General features: G+C 46.9%; 1 protein-coding gene and 1 pseudogene across 1 annotated transcript; both read left to right on the top strand.

Moving 5' to 3' along the window:
- Positions 1-1,867: 1,867 nt before the first annotated feature.
- LOC130022553 (uncharacterized) lies at positions 1,868-1,990 on the top strand (annotated as a pseudogene).
- A 4,203-nt stretch (positions 1,991-6,193) lies between these two features.
- Positions 6,194-11,334, top strand: LOC130022003 (zinc finger protein 420-like; the record flags this gene model as incomplete). Its single annotated transcript, XM_056112730.1, has 3 exons — positions 6,194-6,310; positions 9,994-10,399; positions 10,484-11,334. Coding segments are annotated over 3 exons (1,374 nt in total), but the record flags the coding sequence as incomplete, so codon positions are not given.
- Positions 11,335-17,895: the final 6,561 nt, after the last annotated feature.

Here is a 17,895-nt window from a genome sequence, read left to right on the forward strand (position 1 = left end):
CACAAGTCCATTTGCTTTTCTGCTCCAAGCGGCTGGTTCTCTGTGCTAAGTCCTTGTGCCTCCGGGGCCGTGGCCGTGCCGGAGAGCCGCTCGTGGGGAGCAGCCGGCGACCTCGGTGGGGCGTGGGGGACGGCCCACAAAGCCCCCCTTCCCATGAGGTCCCCGCCGCTTCCCCGAGCCCGGCTCAAACCCGCTTTCCACAAGGCTCCCGTGCGGCCGCCATCTTTCTTTCCAGAGAGGAGCGGGCGGGCCGGTCAACGCCCTTCCCCCTCCGGGCAGGCTTGGTGGTGCGCATCAACACAAGTCCATTTGCTTTTCTGCTCCAAGCGGCTGGTTCTCTGTGCTAAGTCCTTGTGCCTCCGGGGCCGTGGCCGTGCCGGAGAGCCGCTCGTGGGGGGCAGCCGGCGACCTCGGTGGGGCGTGGGGGACGGCCCACAAAGCCCCCCTTCCCATGAGGTCCCCGCCGCTTCCCCGAGCCCGGCTCAAACCCGCTTTCCACAAGGCTCCCGTGCGGCCGCCATCTTTCTTTCCAGAGAGGAGCGGGCGGGCCGGTCAACGCCCTTCCCCCTCCGGGCAGGCTTGGTGGCGCGCATCAACACAAGTCCATTTGCTTTTCTGCTCCAAGCGGCTGGTTCTCTGTGCTAAGTCCTTGTGCCTCCGGGGCCGTGGCCGTGCCGGAGAGCCGCTCGTGGGGAGCAGCCGGCGACCTCGGTGGGGCGTGGGGGTGGTCATAATTACTTGACTCGGGCTTCAGTTACTGTAGTTCCTAACACCCCAAAAGGGATGTTCTGCCGTGGAACTTGTATGGACCAGGGGCAAGTGGGAAAACTACCCCAGCTTCGAAATGGAACATTCTAGAAAGCACGTGTGCATGGTCTTGATGCAAACAGTTACAGCATTAGAGACAGGATCCCCATGGGGAAGGAGAAGGTGAACTGGCCTGAAGACTTAGTCTGGGATTTACAGTAAAAGCCTTGCTTGCTCTCAGAGCCCAGAGAATTAAGTGTTAAAAGCCTTATTTGCTCTGGGGGCTGGAGAGATAGCACAGCGGGTAGGGTGTTTGGCTTGCACACAGCCAACCTGGGTTCGATTCCCAGCATCCCATATGGTCCCTTCTGCAATGCCAGGAGTAACTCCTGAGTGCAGAGCCAGGAGTATTCCCTTGTATCACCGGGTGTGACCCTAAAAAGCAAAAAGAAAAAAAGCCTTATTTGCTGTCAAAGCCCAGAGAACTAAGTGTTGGGATATTTGTCTCTTACTGTGTTTATCCAAACAACTACAAGTTTTGATAACTTATACAACTAGAGGAAAAGATAAAAGCAACGTAGATATCCCTGGGAGACAGAGTGTCTCCTTGGGTAAATCTCCCCATGAGAATTTACTCTGCCAAATGTTTATCTGCGTAAATGATCAGTCACCCCTCTTACCTGTCCCTTTTCGATGCCTGGGTAGCTCACAGCTCTCCTGGGTCCATTCAGTCTCTTGCTTTTGGGGTGCTAAGAACAAAGGGCAGATGATGCTTAAGTCTCATAAACAAGACAATGCCCAGGAGTATATAGTATCTGCAGTTAATTAACTCTGAAGTTACAAAAGCATAATATTGCCTTCCTTTGTCTAGACAAAGCTGAGGGCTGGGGCATGGCCATCCCTATCCTCCCAGCACAATCTTCCCAACTTGGGACTGCACTGGTCCTTGTTCAGGAAAAAAAAGGATATTTTTATAAAGTAAACTGTAGAGGTAAAGGTAAAGGTAAAGGTAAAGGCCCTCCCGTTGATCGTCGATTTGCTCGAGCGGGCCCAGTAACGTCTCCATTGGAGACTTTGTTGTTACTGTGTCTGGCATATCGAGTACTCTCGGTAGCTTGCCGGGCTCTCCGGTAGCACATATACTAAAATTGGAACGATACAGAGAAGATTAGCATGGCCCCTGCGCAAGGATGACACGCAAACTGTAGAGGATATAAAGGAAAGAGAAAGTCAACATTTTATTTACAAATACAAAATCAGAGATTTCTGGATAATCTGACTTTACAATTCAAGGTTGTAATTAGGGAGAATGGGTGAATAATGTATAGGGGAAGCAGAGCACAGGGAATTAAAAATGAATACTAAGGAAATGGGTGTGATTGGGATGGGTGTTACTCAGAAAGCCTCAGCTCCTTGTACCAGAGGAGAAATGATGAACCAATGTTAAACCTAAATTGTTTAGAACTAGAGTCCAACCAGGATAAAGGATTTTGTTTTTTTTTAAGCAAGAAAGTTTTGGTTTTCCAGGAGTAAGGACATTTGCTCAGGAATCCCACTGGGTGTGCTAGGAGCACGTTTACTTAGACCCGGAGCCATAGTACAGTGGGTAAGGAACCGTCCAAGCAATCGACCCAGGTTCTATGCCCTGCATCCCATATGGTCTGTTCCAGAGTGACTCCTGCGTGTAGAGCTAGGAGTAAGCCCTGAATCTGCCGGTTGTGGCCTTGAAACAAAAATCAAACAAAGTCACACTTATATATACACATATATATGCACAATGGTGAAAGAACAACAGGGATTCAGGAGAAACTGTGACTTTCTGTAGCACGGCTAGATCAAAAATATGGGATTATTTTTTTCTTTTTTGGGTCACACTTGGCGATGCACAGGGTTTCCTCCTGGCTTTGCACTCAGGAGTTACTCCTGGCAATGCTCAGGAGATGATATGGGATGCGGGGAATCGAACCCAGGTTGGCCGTGTGCAAGTCATACGCCCTATCCGCTGTGCTGTCTCTCCAGCCCCAAGAATAGGGGATTTTTAAGGACCAGAAATTTGACTCTTTTAATGTTTCATTCTCGAATTTGTCTCTGTACATCATTCCCCCCCCCCCGTTCGGTAGAATTTGCCTTTTTTCTTGTTATATTTTTCACCACAGCCTACAGTGCTCAGTGTTTACTCTTGTCTCTGAGCGCAAAGATCATTTGAGAAGAGTCAGGGTAACAGTCTGTGTTTAGATATCATTGATTCGATGTTAGGTGAAAATGCATGATCAGGCGACTTCTCCTTACCCCCAGTCCCCCAGTGTGTGACCGACCAGTCCAGCATTTGCCTCTCCACTCCTCTATTCGAGTCCATCCTACGTGCAGCACAGATTCACCTGGGTGGCAAAAAGGTTCTCCGTGCCTAGACTCTGGCTCTTTACAGTACCTAATGGAAGCGGAAGTGATGTCATAAGTGATGTCATAAATGTCATGGTTCATTTTCCATCCCTCACTCAGACACTGGGGCTGTTGCTCACTTGGCAAAGGACAAGTAAATTTGCTCCCCATGGGCTGGAGCGATAGCACAGCAGTAGGGCGTTCGCCTTACAAGCGGCCAACATGGCCGACCCGAGTTCGATTCCTCCGCCCCTCTTGGAGAGCCCAGCAAGCTACCGAGAGTATTCGATATGCCAGACACAGTAACAACAAAGTCTCCAATGGAGACGTTACTGAGCCCGCTCGAGCAAATCGACGATCAACGGGAGGGCCTTTACCTTTACCTTTACCTTACCTGGAAGGGGGACTCTGAAGAAGGATTTAGTTGCAGGATTCGAACAACCTCCTGTGAGCACACTGCACCTTCCCATTTCCACACTCTGAGCCGAGGGGCCGAGCCAAATTGGGGGGCACTTTTGCGCTGGTTTTTCACTTGTTCGCCAACATACAGGTGGATCGTGAGGTGTGATGGAGGCTTTAGGGCGACACAGAGCTTTGGGGGTGCAGTGGGGGCTGTCTCAGGGTTCAGGTGTGACAGTTGTGAGTTCGTGATTCTGGCATGCCCCTTTTGCCATGATCGTCTCCAGCTCCAGGATGGGGCAACAGTGGGTGAATGCGGGAATCATCCGAAGGCTTGGCTATTCCAATCGTCCCAGCAGTCCCATGTTAGAACCATCGGCCCTAAGCTCACTTCTGTAGAATCCTGAGATTTGAGGTGCAGAGCTTCAGCCCCTCCACCTAATGGCAGGAGACCTGTTGCTGGTTATCTTCATTTTCTCCCGTGATAGACGCGATCATGCGGGGTATATGGGGGGGAAGGGGGCCTGCAGGTGGCAGAGGTTTGCCAATGAAAATGTATTTTGGGGGCTATTTTTGGTTCTTTATATTTTAGGGGGAGAGAGAGCACATACACGGAGATGCTCATGAGTTACTCGAGTCTCTAAGCTCAGGTATTATCCCTGGTGCTGCTGGGGGCCATATCGGATACAGAGGATTAGTTGGTTCATCTAGTCAAGCACCCAGTTCACATTATTGCCTTCTAACCACAATACCAGTGTATCTTTTTCTGGTTCATGAATTTCAGGTCCCTCACATCAAGCTGCAAAGCACCTCTGACTCTTCATCTCTCCCTGAGCAGACAACACCTGCCATTGTGGTAAATACTGAGGTCCCCAGAACGGAGTGCCAAGGTTCATGTCCTTGTCTACCCTGCAAGAGAGCGTCGAAGATTTGTTCACTCTAAGTCACATGGTGTAGACACATTCCAGGCTACGGTTCCCAAGGGACAGCACTGCTGCCAGCTGCAGGGGGGCGCTAGTATTCGGGAGATCCTGGGCTGAGAGTCGGCCCCTGAAAGGGCCTACAGGGACTTTCCTGTGGGAGCCAGAGAGGAATCTGGGGATCAGAGAAGGCTGTCTTTTCTTCCCCTTTAGCCTGGGCCCAGGCTCCTCTCCTGAAGTACAGCACAGATGCCAACAAAATTTGCATCCCCAGCGGAGACAGGAGCTTCTGCCATTGTCTCCCAGAGGTAGAATTGTGAGGCTGTGCCAGAGGGTGTGGCTGCTCTGAGCTCAAGAGTGGGAGGAGGTGCTCCTGTCTGGTGCTCAATGTTCCTACTTCTCCAGGTCTTTGCAGGGAGCCTCGTGCTGATCCTCAGAACATCAGTGACAGGAGAAGATGGTGACGCGGCTTCTCCTAAACCATCCCCAGGTAGGAGTAGAGGGATAGAATGACATGAGGTAGTACCAGGAGTGCCCAGGCTTCCTGGACCATCTGTTTGGAGTTTCTTTTGGACGGATTCCAAGATGAGAATTCTGATCGGACCGTCCCTTTCTGCTGTTTGAAGCTGCTTTTGTGTATGTTTGTTTTGTTTTATTTGGCCTTGGGGCCGACCCAGTGGTGCATGAGGAGTACTCAAAGCTCAGTGCTCAATGTTCATTCCTGAAAGGTCTAGGTGACGAATGGGATGCTGGAGGTCCAAAGGTTTCATCTTGGGTTTTCTGTTTTCTTTGGGGTGGCAGAGCAAGGATTCTTGCAATCATTTCTTGTGCTGCACTCTGGCATTGCCCCTGGCAGTGCTTGTGGACCATATGGGATGTTGGGGATCGCCAGTCCTACATGCTGTCCCTGGAATAGCTGTCCTGTTACGCCAAACTGCTGCTTCGGCTTCTTTTGCATCGTTTTTGTCATCAGCTGTCCTCTTGACTCTGTGCTCTGGATTCAAAACTGACTGGCGTCAGAGCACCCTGGGGTGTGTTGGCCCCGTTTGCGCCCTGGCAACTACAGTGACTTGGGCCTCCAGACTTGATTTTCTCCTGTTTTGTCCTTCCTGCGTTGGAGAGACTACCTGCTCGGTCATATAGTCTTAAGTTCACATAATCTTGTGTGTGGATTTCTGGGCATGTGCTGATCCCAAGGAGAAAGCCAAGGATCTCTGCGGCCAGTAGAGATGTTGGGGTCAAGAAACTTCTAACTTCTTTGAGCGGGATGTGGGGTGGTCCAGTGCAGTGAGTTCCTACAGGCAGACATGCCATGCACTGTTCTGAGTAGTTGTCTATATGGACTCTTGAGTTCTCAATCCTAGTGGTCATATGCTGTGGGGGTGCAGCGGTGAGCATGCAGTAGTTTTTGCTACACCCAGGGATAGCCTTTTGGATCGTACAAGTCTGTGTTCAGGTGATCCTCTCTACAGTGCTCACTGGAACAGTGGTGCTCGAATTGGCTGGGGGGTTACCAGGAAAGGCAGATACATCCAAGAACCTTCTGTATCACGTCGTCCCACTTTAGCAGATCCAGTTGCCTTATGTGATTTTTGGGGCCCATCAGTCATGCGTGAGCATGGAGGCTGGTTTATTCGGAGTGGAGAGGCCCCGCGACAATATAGGACCCTGGGACCTGGCCTCAGAGTAGTGTGAATGAGGCTAAGATGGATTCTGACTCCCACCCTCTTCGTGTGCTGACTCAGGACACGGTGACCTTCCACGACGTGGCTGTGAACTTCACCCCAGAGGAATGGTTATGCCTGGAGGCCTCTCAGCGGAAGCTCTACAGGGACGTGATGCTGGAAACCTACCAGAATCTGCAGGCTGTCAGTGAGAGCAGTGTGGAGCCAACCATGTCTGAACAGACCTGCGTTGGCTCCCTGGGGTTGGGCGGAAGCTGTGTGTCCAACAGTAGCTCTGTGACAGGCGTGCAGTAGCTCTTCCCTCCCTCGTGTTTTTTAGGGTTCACCTGTGGATACTCAGGGCTTACTCTCAGCTTTGTCTTCAGGAATTACTCTTGTGGGGTAGCTGGACCCTATGGGGTGATTCAGATCAACCGTTTTCGACTGTGTCCATGGGAAGATCCCTGTCTGCCCAGTTATCACTCAGGCCCTTTAAATAGTTCCATCCATTGGTGCAACAATTTACTTTGTGTACTACACGAAATTTTGTGTGTTTAATTGGTTTTGCTGTTGCCTTTGTTTGGGGGGCACAGTCCACAGTTCTCTTGGCTCTGTGCTAAAGGATGACGCCTACGAGTGTTCAGGGGCCATATGGAACCGTATATTTAAACCTCTTGGCAAGTTAAACTGTCGTCGCCTCACCCCCAGTACTTTTGCATCAGTCACTCAAGTCAGACGGTTTTTGCATTTTCTTTTTTCCTTAGGGATTAGGAATTATTCCTGCCTGTGTATTCAGGGTCCACACCTGGCCTTGCTCCAAGACCATATGGGCTGCCTGGGATCAAACGCACATGTGTGTGCAGCACTTCTGTCTTATCTGCTGTACTATCTCTTTCCCACCACAGGAGATTTGATATTTCATCTCTCAACTCATTAGACGCTGCCCTATTTCAGTGCTTTGATTTACTTCTAATGGTTCTTGTGAGACTTTAGCAGGACTTAGGGTTTGCTTCTGGACTCTGCACTCAGGGATCGCTCCTGGCTGGCATGAGGGACCCTAGGAGATATCGGGTATCACAACTGGATTGTCCGTGAGAAACTCCTGCTGTGCTCTCTTTCTGGATACATTTTTAGCTTAAAAAATAAGGGTATCTTGTCACCCTTGGCCATTTCCAGATTTATTATGCACTTAGTTTTACTGAAATCCGTGAAAAGTTCATGAGGGGCTGAGGAAACTCCATGTGCTGCTGAACCTAGAGAGATAGTACAGGGATGAAAGTGATTTTCTTGCAAGCGGTGCATGTGGGTTAAATTCCCGGCAACCCATGTCATACCCGAGCACCAGCAGTAGTGATTTCTGAATACAGAGTCAGGAGTCTCCCCTGATCATTGCCAGGTGAGACCCAAAACAAGACAAAAAACAAAAACATACTGTGCTAATCAACCCCCTATCTCCCATACACAAGGCCAGGTCTAGAGTATTTGTGATATTTTCTTGGGTCTTACCTCTCGAATAACTAGAAATATGTGGAATTTTGGAAATGGACATTCTGTTCATGATTTTCAGATAAATGCCCACTTATATCAAGAAAACATGGGCATTTACCTGTCACCTTTTCCCTGTGACTTATCCATGCCTCTGTCTCTGTTGCGACAGGGCACACTGGAATGAAGCCTGCAGTGATCTCCTGGCTTGAAGGAGGAGTTTTGAGGTCGGGTAGGAGAGGCGTGTGTGCGGGTGAGTGTCTGAGGACCCTTCCTGGATCAGGCCCTGTGCAGTGTATGGGTGCCCTGAGCATGTGTGAAACATGCTACTGAGGCCGGGGCCTTGGTGTCCTGTATCCTTGGGTCTGTGCCGCACTCAAGCTGCTCTTCATTTCCTTGGACTGTCAATCACAGAATGATCCTGTAATTTGCTTCCATGGCTTTCGAATAAATAAGACCATAACATTGATAGTTTGGATCTAAACGATAGTACAGCAGGGAGCGCCTTGCAGTGCCTGAATGTGACCTGTTCAATAATCTGTTCAATAACCTGGTTCCCCAAACATCACCAGGTCTGCTCAAAAACAAAAACATAACCTAGTGTAGAATTGCCAAGATCCTCACAGTTTTCCACTATCCGAATCTTTTGTTTAGTGTGGGACTCTTTGGACTTTGAGAACCACAGAGATGTACTCTTAACTACATGGCATCATTTTGCTACATATTGTGACATGTGTGACATGTGTGAATTGCATGTTCTCTTCAGTTTCAGAACTGAAACCGCGACTTCAGAATTTGGTATTACAGCACTTTGATTTGGGAATGGGGTCAGCAAGTACGAGTGAGTTGGTAAGATTCACGAATACAGAATAAATATTATTATGCCAGCAGGAGTGGACCAAGTATGTGATTGTAAAGGTGGAGGGCTGGGATTGGCAGGGAGAAATTCCAAAACCTGATTCTTGGAGTAGAGGATTCTTAGCTTTGCTAGGTGCTGACATCAACCGTGTATAAAAATACTGTGAGTTTTTGATTGGCTTGACAGTGGTAGTTGTTTAGAAAGCTAATTTGTGCGCCCTAGAGATGGTGCAGTGAGAAATATACTTGTTTTGCATAGGGATGGATGGTCCTTACCCAGCACGCCTTATAGACAGCATAGACCCACAGAACTGATCCGAGACACTGCATGGTGTGCTCCTCCATCCACCCAACCTCCAATGAATAGAAACTACAAACAGAAAGAGAAAAAAACTTTATTGATCCTGAAAGGAATCACTTGTGGTGAGAGCATTGCAATGGCCACGTGATCTGTCTCAGCTGCGTTACGATGCAGCGTAGTCTTCACCCCTGCATCACAGGTTCCACACAGAACTTTAACCAAATACACATGTGAATCTATTTCATTTTCTCTTGAAATGGATGTGTCCGTTTTCTATAGAAGGAATTATTTCTAGTTGTATTCCTTCATTAAATTAAAAAGGGGGAAAGTCCCAGAATTTACTCGCTATCCATCAATGTTGTGCGTCCAACTTACGGTAACATGAAGTTATTCAATAGTAAGACAATTCATATGTCAGTAATTGCATTTTTGTGGTGCATATGTGTGGAACTACATCTGAAGGGCTCAGTTTTTTGACAGGAAGACTCAGTGAATAAGTCAATAATTAGAATCCTCTGTTGTTCTGCAGGAAAGCTGCCACCCCGAGTGGAATGTCTCTGATCCTGCACTGTATGATAATGTCTCGACTGATCAATCCTGCCCTCAGCCCCATGAGGACGACGAGACAGGCGGGATTTCTTCTGAGGGTGATCAGAATGGTGAGAGCTACCTCACTCTGAAGAAGCCCTCTCCTGGAAAAAGTTCGTTGGAGTGTGTTATTCTCAGTTCACAGACACAAAATTCCCCAATGGGGTACCTGCTAGGGAGAGAAGCACTGTTTATAGTTAGTCCCTCACAGCAACATACCCTCAACCACAGTCACCGTGAGCAGAACCCATATAGGTGTAAGGAATGTGGAGGAACCTCCCCATGTTCTCAGCACTGTGGTGTACCCTTAGAAAACCATAGTGGACAGAATCCCCAGAAATGTCAGCCCCAAGAACAAAGTGTGAGTCAAGGGTTACTCCATCATGACCATATGAATATTAATTCAGGAGCGAAACCTTTTGCATGTGAAACATGTGGGAAGGCCTTTGATCAATCATCACATCTTATGCATAGGAGAATTCATACAGGAGAGAAACCTCATGAATGTCAGACATGTGGGAAGGCCTTCATTCAGACCTCTAGTTTTAATGGACCTATGAAAACTCATAGTGCAGAGAAGCCTTCTATATGTCAGGAGTGTGATAATGACTTTACTCGATCCTCAGGCCTCAGTATACATAGAAGTATTCACACTGGAGAGAAACCGTATATATGTAAGGAATGTGGGAAGGCCTTTGCGAAAGCCTCAAGTCTTAGTGTACATAGGAGAATTCACACTGGAGAGAAACCATATATATGTAAGGAATGTGGGAAAGCCTTTGCGAAAGCCTCAAATCTTAGTGTACATAGGAGAATTCACACAGGAGAGAAACCGTATAAATGTAAGGAATGTGGGAAGGCCTTTGCTCAATCCTCAAGCCTTGGTGTACATAGGAGAATTCACACTGGAGAGAAACCGTATATAAGTAAGGAATGTGGGAAGGCCTTTGCTGGAGCCTCAGGACTTATTGCACATAGGAGAATTCACACTAGAGTGAAACCATATATGTGTAAGGAATGTGGAAAGGCCTTTGCATTGGCCTCAAGACTTAGTGAACATTGGAAAATTCACACTGGAGAGAGACACTATGTTTGTAAGGAATGTGGAAAGGCCTTTATTTTGGCCTCAAAACTTAGTGTACATAGGAGAATTCACACTGGAGAGAAACCGTATATATGTAAGGAATGTGGGAAGTCCTTTGCTGAATCCTCAAAGCTTAGTGTACATAGGAGAATTCACACTGGAGAGAAACCATATATATGTAAGGAATGTGGGAAAGCCTTTGCTGGAGCCTCAAAACTTACTGTACATAGGAGAATTCACACTGGAGAGAAACCATATATATGTAAGGAATGTGGAAAGGCCTTTGCTACAGCCTCAAGCCTTAATGTACATAGGAGAATTCACACTGGAGAGAAACCGTATATATGTAATGAATGTGGAAAGGCCTTTGCTTTGGCCTCAAGACTTAGTGTACATAGGAGAATTCACACTGGAGAGAAACCGTATATATGTAAGGAATGTGGGAAGGCCTTTGCTAAATCCTCAAGCCTTACTATACATAGGAGAATTCACACTGGAGAGAAACCGTATATATGTAAGGAATGTGGGAAGTCCTTTGCTGATGCCTCAAGCCTTAGTGTACATAGGAGAATTCACACTGGAGAGAAACCGTATATATGTAAGGAATGTGGGAAGGCCTTTGCTAAATCCTCAAGCTTTACTATACATAGGAGAATTCACACTGGAGAGAAACCGTATATATGTAAGGAATGTGGGAAGTCCTTTGCTGATGCCTCAAGCCTTAGTGTACATAGGAGAATTCACACTGGAGAGAAACCTTATATATGTAAGGAATGTGGGAAGGCCTTTGCTAAATCCTCAAGCCTTACTATACATAGGAGAATTCACACTGGAGAGAAACCGTATATATGTAAGGAATGTGGAAAGGCCTTTGCTGGAGCCTCAAGACTTAGTGTACATTGGAGAATTCACACTGGAAATAAACCATAATATATGTAAGGAATGTGGAAAGTCCTTTGCTGAAGCCTCATACCTTTGTGTACATAGGAGAATTCACACAGGAGAGAAACCATATATATGTAAGGAATGAGGAAAGGCCTTTACTTCATCCTCGCAATTGACTATACATAGGAGAATTCAAAGTGGAGAGAAACCGTATGTATGTAAGGAATGTGGGAAGTACTTTGCTGAAGCTTGCTGATTTTCACCCGGGCTGCACCTATGGCAGTATTCTTGTGCTTGGAACTGCTTGTGTGTTAACTTGTAAATAATGGGTCATGGTGATGAAAATAAGGAGGAAGGTGACTGAATAAACTGAATAAACACCCTCCTGCTCAGAGCTGTAATGGCTCACTACTCTGTTATTGTTTGCTATGCTTTGGCTTGGCCCAGTGGGGCTGGTTAGCGGGAATTATGGCAGAAATAAACCAAGATGCAGCATTGAATACTTTGAAAATGGAAAAATAGGTAATCCTTCATTCTTCAGTGTTTCCTGTGTTAGGATTTGGGATGCTTTAGCACCCTGATTTGGTCACTTGAGCGCCAGGTCAAGCCAGCTTGTATGGTGCATTCACGCTTGTTTGTTACTTGTTCTGGATATCCAGGCTTTAGTGGATGTGGAGCTTTTGAGGGGTGCATTGGGTGCTGTTCTGTCACTCAGGTGTCATGGGTGAGGGTGCGTTATCCTGAGGGCCCCTGCAGCCACCATCGATCCAGGTCCAAGACGGCACTGGAGGTTGGGCACATGGACTTCAGGCCTTGGTGTGAGGAGCTTGCAAAGAGTGGGGGTCTTGGTCATCTCGTTCCTCCCTACTGGAGACTGTGAAGGACCCTGTTTTGAGCCTTTGGACTGGACCTAACACTTATCGAAACTCCAGATATGTTCACAGGCAGCCCCCAAAGGAAAGGGACACTTTTGCCGGCAGTCATTTTCATTGGCTTCAGTGCTGGGTTTGGCACTTTGGGTTTTGTTTAGACAAATGAGAGGTATATGCCTTGAAAATTTACTCTTTGGATTATATATATTTTTTTGTTTTTTGTGTCACACTCAGCGTTTCACATGGGTTTCTCCTGACTTATGCACTCAGGAATTACTCCTGGTAAAGCTCAGGGGACCATATTGTTTCTGGGATTCGAACCCGGGTTGGTCACGTGCAAGTCAAACCTCTTACCCGCTCTGCTATCACTTCAGCCCCTCTTTGGATTAATTTTAATAGCTGCTTTTATTCAAGGCAGTTGGAAGGGATTCTTTGATGCACAAGGTTTACTTCTGGTTGTGCATATCAGGAATTATTCTGTGGTGCTGCTGGGTACCTATCGGATGGGGAGGCTAGCATCCTAGTAGCTTCACAGTGATTCCAACCCCACTATTGGTGTTTTTTCCCATATATAGAATTTCTACAACCTGGGATTATGGTACCGCCAGCAGGTCAATATGTGCCTGTAAGGCGACTGCATCAGCAGCCTGATCGCACCATCAGACTTCCAGATACTCCAAAATTGATGCTGTGCCTTTGGCCAGACTCCAAAAACTTTGGGCAAAGTCTTCCAAGAAAGTAAACAGCCATTGTTAGGTATGTGCAAGACACACCAACAAACCATTTCCTGCTCAGCTATATAATTGGAGGCAAGGTCTCTCTGGTTCCTGATCAAACCTCTTAAAGGCTATGATCCCAGAGACTCAGAGATAAATCTCGGAACCCAGCGGCTTTTTGCAGAGATGTGCCCGATACCCACAATGAGCTACCGGCGACAGACCACCACAAGGGGGAAAGGGTGTGTGTCTCCGCCTGATCCCACTTGTGGCTCAGGGGCCACCATCTTCCAGAGGCCATTGGACAGACAGGTTTGGGCCTTCAGTGACAAGACATGCACGGCCTCATGGGATTGGGCTAGACTCTACACTTTCCTCCCCACCTCAATGAGACCCCGAGTCACTGCCCATGTACGAACTCTCTGGCTGATCCCAGAGTCTCAGAAACTAATTTCGGAACCCAGTGGCTTTCAGAAGAAATGTGTTCTGTCCCCACAGTAGGTTACCTAAGCTGGGTATTTCAGGTGGGAATAGGTTTTGTGCCTGGCGGCTCAGTGGCCGCTGTTTCTTAGGGTTCTGGACGGTTAGGTTTGGGACTGCAGTGAGGAGACATGCAGGGCCTAATGGGATGGTGGTGGAGCTGGCCCTTTTCCCCCTGCCCCAACGAGACCCCGAGTTGTCTGGCGCCTACGATTGACCTCTATGGCTCGTGATCAAGGTGAGTAATGGACATGATCCCAGAGATTCAGAGACAAATCTCGAAACCCAGTGCCTTTTAGCAGAAAAGCATCTGGACCCTGCAGTAGGTTACTGTCCCAGGCCCACCCCAGGGGGAATTGGTGCTGTCCCGCCAACTGCTCCTCCTTGGCGGCTCGTTGGCCTCCATTCGCCAAAGGCCTTTGGAAAGTCAGGTTTGTGCCCACACTCAGGAAGATACGTGGGGCCTCGCAGGATGGGTGTGGAGCTGGCCAATTCCTCCCCACTCCAACAAGAGCCTAAGTCATTCCCACGAACCGCCTCTCTGGCTCGTGATTAAGCTGTTTAATGGCCATAATCCCAGAGACTCAGGAACAAATCTTGGAACCCAGCAGGTTTTTGCAGAAATTCCTCCAGATTTAGTTGTTAAAATTTCAGAATTCCCAAATCATATGTTATTTATAACCAGCAAATGAAAAAGAATTGTCTACTGTTGCGTTTTCACCAGATCTTACTGCCGGAGTAAAATGCCAAATAATAATGGTGGGTCTTTTGTCAAAATATTGAATGTAATCAAAGTAGAGAAAAGAATTGGAAATTATCTGCCCCACAGGTAGAGGAAGGCTGTGGAATGGCGTTATACTTGGGTTTTTAGTGATGGAAAATGGGCATGGTGAAGGGATGGGTGTTTCATTGTATGACTGAGACTTAAACCTGAAAGCTTTCTAAGTGCTCTCCCATTTTCCCCCGTTTTCTCTCATTTATTTAGAAATGGCCAGAGTAATAGTAGAGCAAGTAGGATGCTTACCTTGCATGTGGCCAACCCAGGAGTCTTTCAGTCCACAACGTCTTTTCATTGCTTATTGGATATCGAGCGTCCCCTTCTCATTCCTAGAACATGTAATGTGGGGGTGTGGCATGGGGTAGGGGTGTCTTCTCCCCGGAGCTCTTCATTACGGAGAGATCCAGTGCTTTGCTTTCTTGACTTTGTTGTGATTCTTCCCTATCTGTCAGGTATGTCAAGTAGTCCATGTGTTTCAAGGCTCTTGTTTTCCCAGTTGTATAACTGGCCAGACTGTACACCTAATGGGCCGGGTACCCTTTCTGGACCCTGCTCAGTCAATCTGACACCATGCATATATTTGCCTTTGGATCATTGTCATGTTTTTTTGAAAATGGGAAGAAATTGAGTTTTCTTTTGTTATGGGGCCTGGGGATGCTCAACAGTTATTTCTGGTGGTTCTCATAAGTTGCTTTTAGCAGTGTATAAGGATCAAACCCTGTCAGCCTCATGCTAGGCAAATGCCTACCTACTGTACACTTGTACGCGCCAAAAAATGTTTTATTGTGTGTATGTTAAATTGTGACTGTGAGCCCATAGTGAAGTTAATTAGGACCAGAACAGCAGTGCATCACAGATGCCGCCTACCTTCGATGTCCAGCATCCCCTTTGGTATCCCAAGCATCAATGGGTCTGATTAAAAACAAAACCCAAAAGGATTTTTTGGGGGATTGCCGAGCTCCTCCCAGCAACACTTCCCGCAGATTTTTCCTTTCTGTAGGCTTGCTTGGACTGTGAGAACTATGGAGATGTCCTCCACCTGTTTGGTCATTCAGCTGCATTCCATTCAACATTGGACTAATTCTCATTGTGCATTTTGTGTGATTTCAGAACTTAAATCACAAGTTTAGGATGTGACATTACAGCAGTTTCTTTAGGGAACAGGGGTATTGCATACAAGTGTGCTGTAAGAGTTCTCTTGTTGAAACTATTATGCCATTGGAGTGCTCAGTGGACCGAGCATGCAACTTGAAAGGTGGGGTCCGGCTCCATCCCCACAACAACATCTATGGTCTCAGCATCACAGGAAAAATAACGGAGCCTAATGCTGGGACTAGAGGGTCTTTAAACTCAGTGGGTGCTGAAATCTGGAAATTTATTTTATTGTATTGTTTTTTAAAGTCTTCATTAAAATGCCAGTATTTTCAATGTTATTGATAGTTGTGTTTAGGCGTACCATCATTGAACACCAATTCCTGCATCAGCTTCCCTCCACCCGTGTTCCCGTATTCCCTCCCCACCCAGGTGCCCACTCTGCCCCCACCTGTCATCTGGACAAGCACTTGACTAGGTTTCAGTGGTTACAGCTTAGATCTCTTGTTTTCAGTTCTCTTGCATCTGTATTTTGGGTAAATGGCTACACCCCTCACTCATGTCACTGGCATAAGTGAATCCCTGATCCCTGTAAACTTCTGGGTCTCTTCCCCCCCAAATTTCATTCCTTCTTTGTCCGGCTTCTCTCTAAACTCTGGAATCAGGGATGATTTAAGCAGCCCCTTTACATTACATTTCCACATCCAGTGTTCGGTACCCCACAGATGAGTGAACAACATCCTGTTTTTGTTTCTTTTTCTGGCTAACTTCACTCAAGACATTATCTTCCAGTTCCAACCATGTTGCTGCATAAAAGCAGTAATTCTAAAACCTAAAAAAATATATCAATTGATCAATTGATCTCCCTTTATTCATAGATGTATTCGAGTGGGTGTCAGTAACGTCTCCATGCATGCCTGTTGCGTGCTAGTGTAGCCCAATGGCATCTGTTTGTTCTAGGAACATGGAGAGCCTCAAACTGATTTTTCAGGGTCTTGAGTAAGAAGTCTGAACATCTTGTAGGTGGGTGTCCACGCAGTCTTTTGACGTCCCGTGGAATTCAGTCAGTAATGGGTCTAGGCCAGTGGTTGTCTGTAAACCTCATTTCGTGTCCAGCCCATCTGATTTTTGATGCCTTAGAAGATCAGACAGCATCCCTGATTCTTGACCGTCGATGGAGATCAGAACTCCGGATTCTATCTCTCATTTGAGTGATGTGTGATATTCCAAGCATAGCTCTTTCGATTCCTCTTTGAAAGACCCTAGTAGCGTTCTCATCCTGTTTTCATAGGGCCCAGGTCTTTAAGGCATATGTTAATGCAGGAAGAACAGTGGAATTGAAGACATGTGCTCGAAGCTTGAAGTTCTTTGTCCTCTTAGTTATTTCTTAAACGCTCTTGAAGGCATTCCAAGACACTCTCATCCACCTGCGAAACTCAGGTGCCAGGTCATTCATCATGTTTCTTTCTCAAACTAGGTATATATAACTTGCATTCGGAGATGGTGGTTCCATTGAAAGCGAATGGAGGATCAGAAATGAGGCTGTTTGTAATAAACATTGTCTTCATAATTGTGATGCTTTGTAATTCAGCTGTAGGACGAACTTTCCACACTCACGGTCGAAGTAGGTCATCATTTTTGCCTCTTGGCTGATGTTGGGTGTTATTAGAATGATGTCATCAGCAAAGCAGAGGTGGTATAGTTGCCGACCATCTATCTTCACTCCCATTCCTTCCCATTCCATTCGTCGCATGATGTTCTCAAGGGTGGCACTGAAGAGTTTTGGTGAAATGGTATCACCCTGCTGAACCCCTCTCTTGACATGGATAATTACTTCTTTGTAGAGTGCTCAGATCCTCATAGTGAATCCGTAATAGAGCTCACGGAGGATCCTGATGTATTGAGTTTGTACACCCTGATTGGCTAGGGCTTCTATGACCGCTTCCATCTCAACAGAAGAAAAAGGCCTTCTTTAAATCAATGAACGTTAGACAGAGCGGCATCTTGAACTCCTGAGAAACCTCAATGAGCTTAGTAATCGTGTGGATATTGTAGATGGTACTGAATCCTTTTCGGAACCCACCTTGTTCACATGGTTGTTCTTCATCTAGTATTCTGCTAATCCTATTCAGGATGACTCGAGTGAACAGATTGTAGATGAGAGACAATAGGCATATTGGGCAATAGTTGCCAATGTCGTGGATGCCTTCCTTCTTGTATAGTAGTACGGTCTTGCTGGTTTTCCATTGGGATGGAACCTTGCATTCAGACAGCATGTGAAGAGCCGAGCCAGTGTATTGATGAGTACTGATGGTAAGTTCTTCAAGTGTTCAGGTCTGATCTCGTCTGGGCCAGGTGTTCTTTGTTTCTTACCGACGAGATGGCATGTTGAATTTTGAAGGGAGAACATTCGGAATGATATATCCATGGTGCAGAATGTGGTATGCGGGCAGGTGGACATGGCTATTAAAGAGATCTGAGAAGAAGTCATGAATAATCTTCTCCATTTCCCTTCTGGATGATGTGATAGATCCATCAGGATGTCGGAGGGGAGTGATCTTGGTCTTGTAGTTGGTGAAGGACAGGCGGGCATTACGAAACCTTTTCCCGGCTTCTGCCACATCTACCAGCATCGCTGTTCTCCTGT

The sequence above is a fragment of the Sorex fumeus genome, unplaced genomic scaffold, assembly GCF_029834395.1.
Source record: "Sorex fumeus unplaced genomic scaffold, SorFum_2.1 ptg000019l, whole genome shotgun sequence".
NCBI classification, from domain to species: Eukaryota; Metazoa; Chordata; class Mammalia; order Eulipotyphla; family Soricidae; genus Sorex; species Sorex fumeus.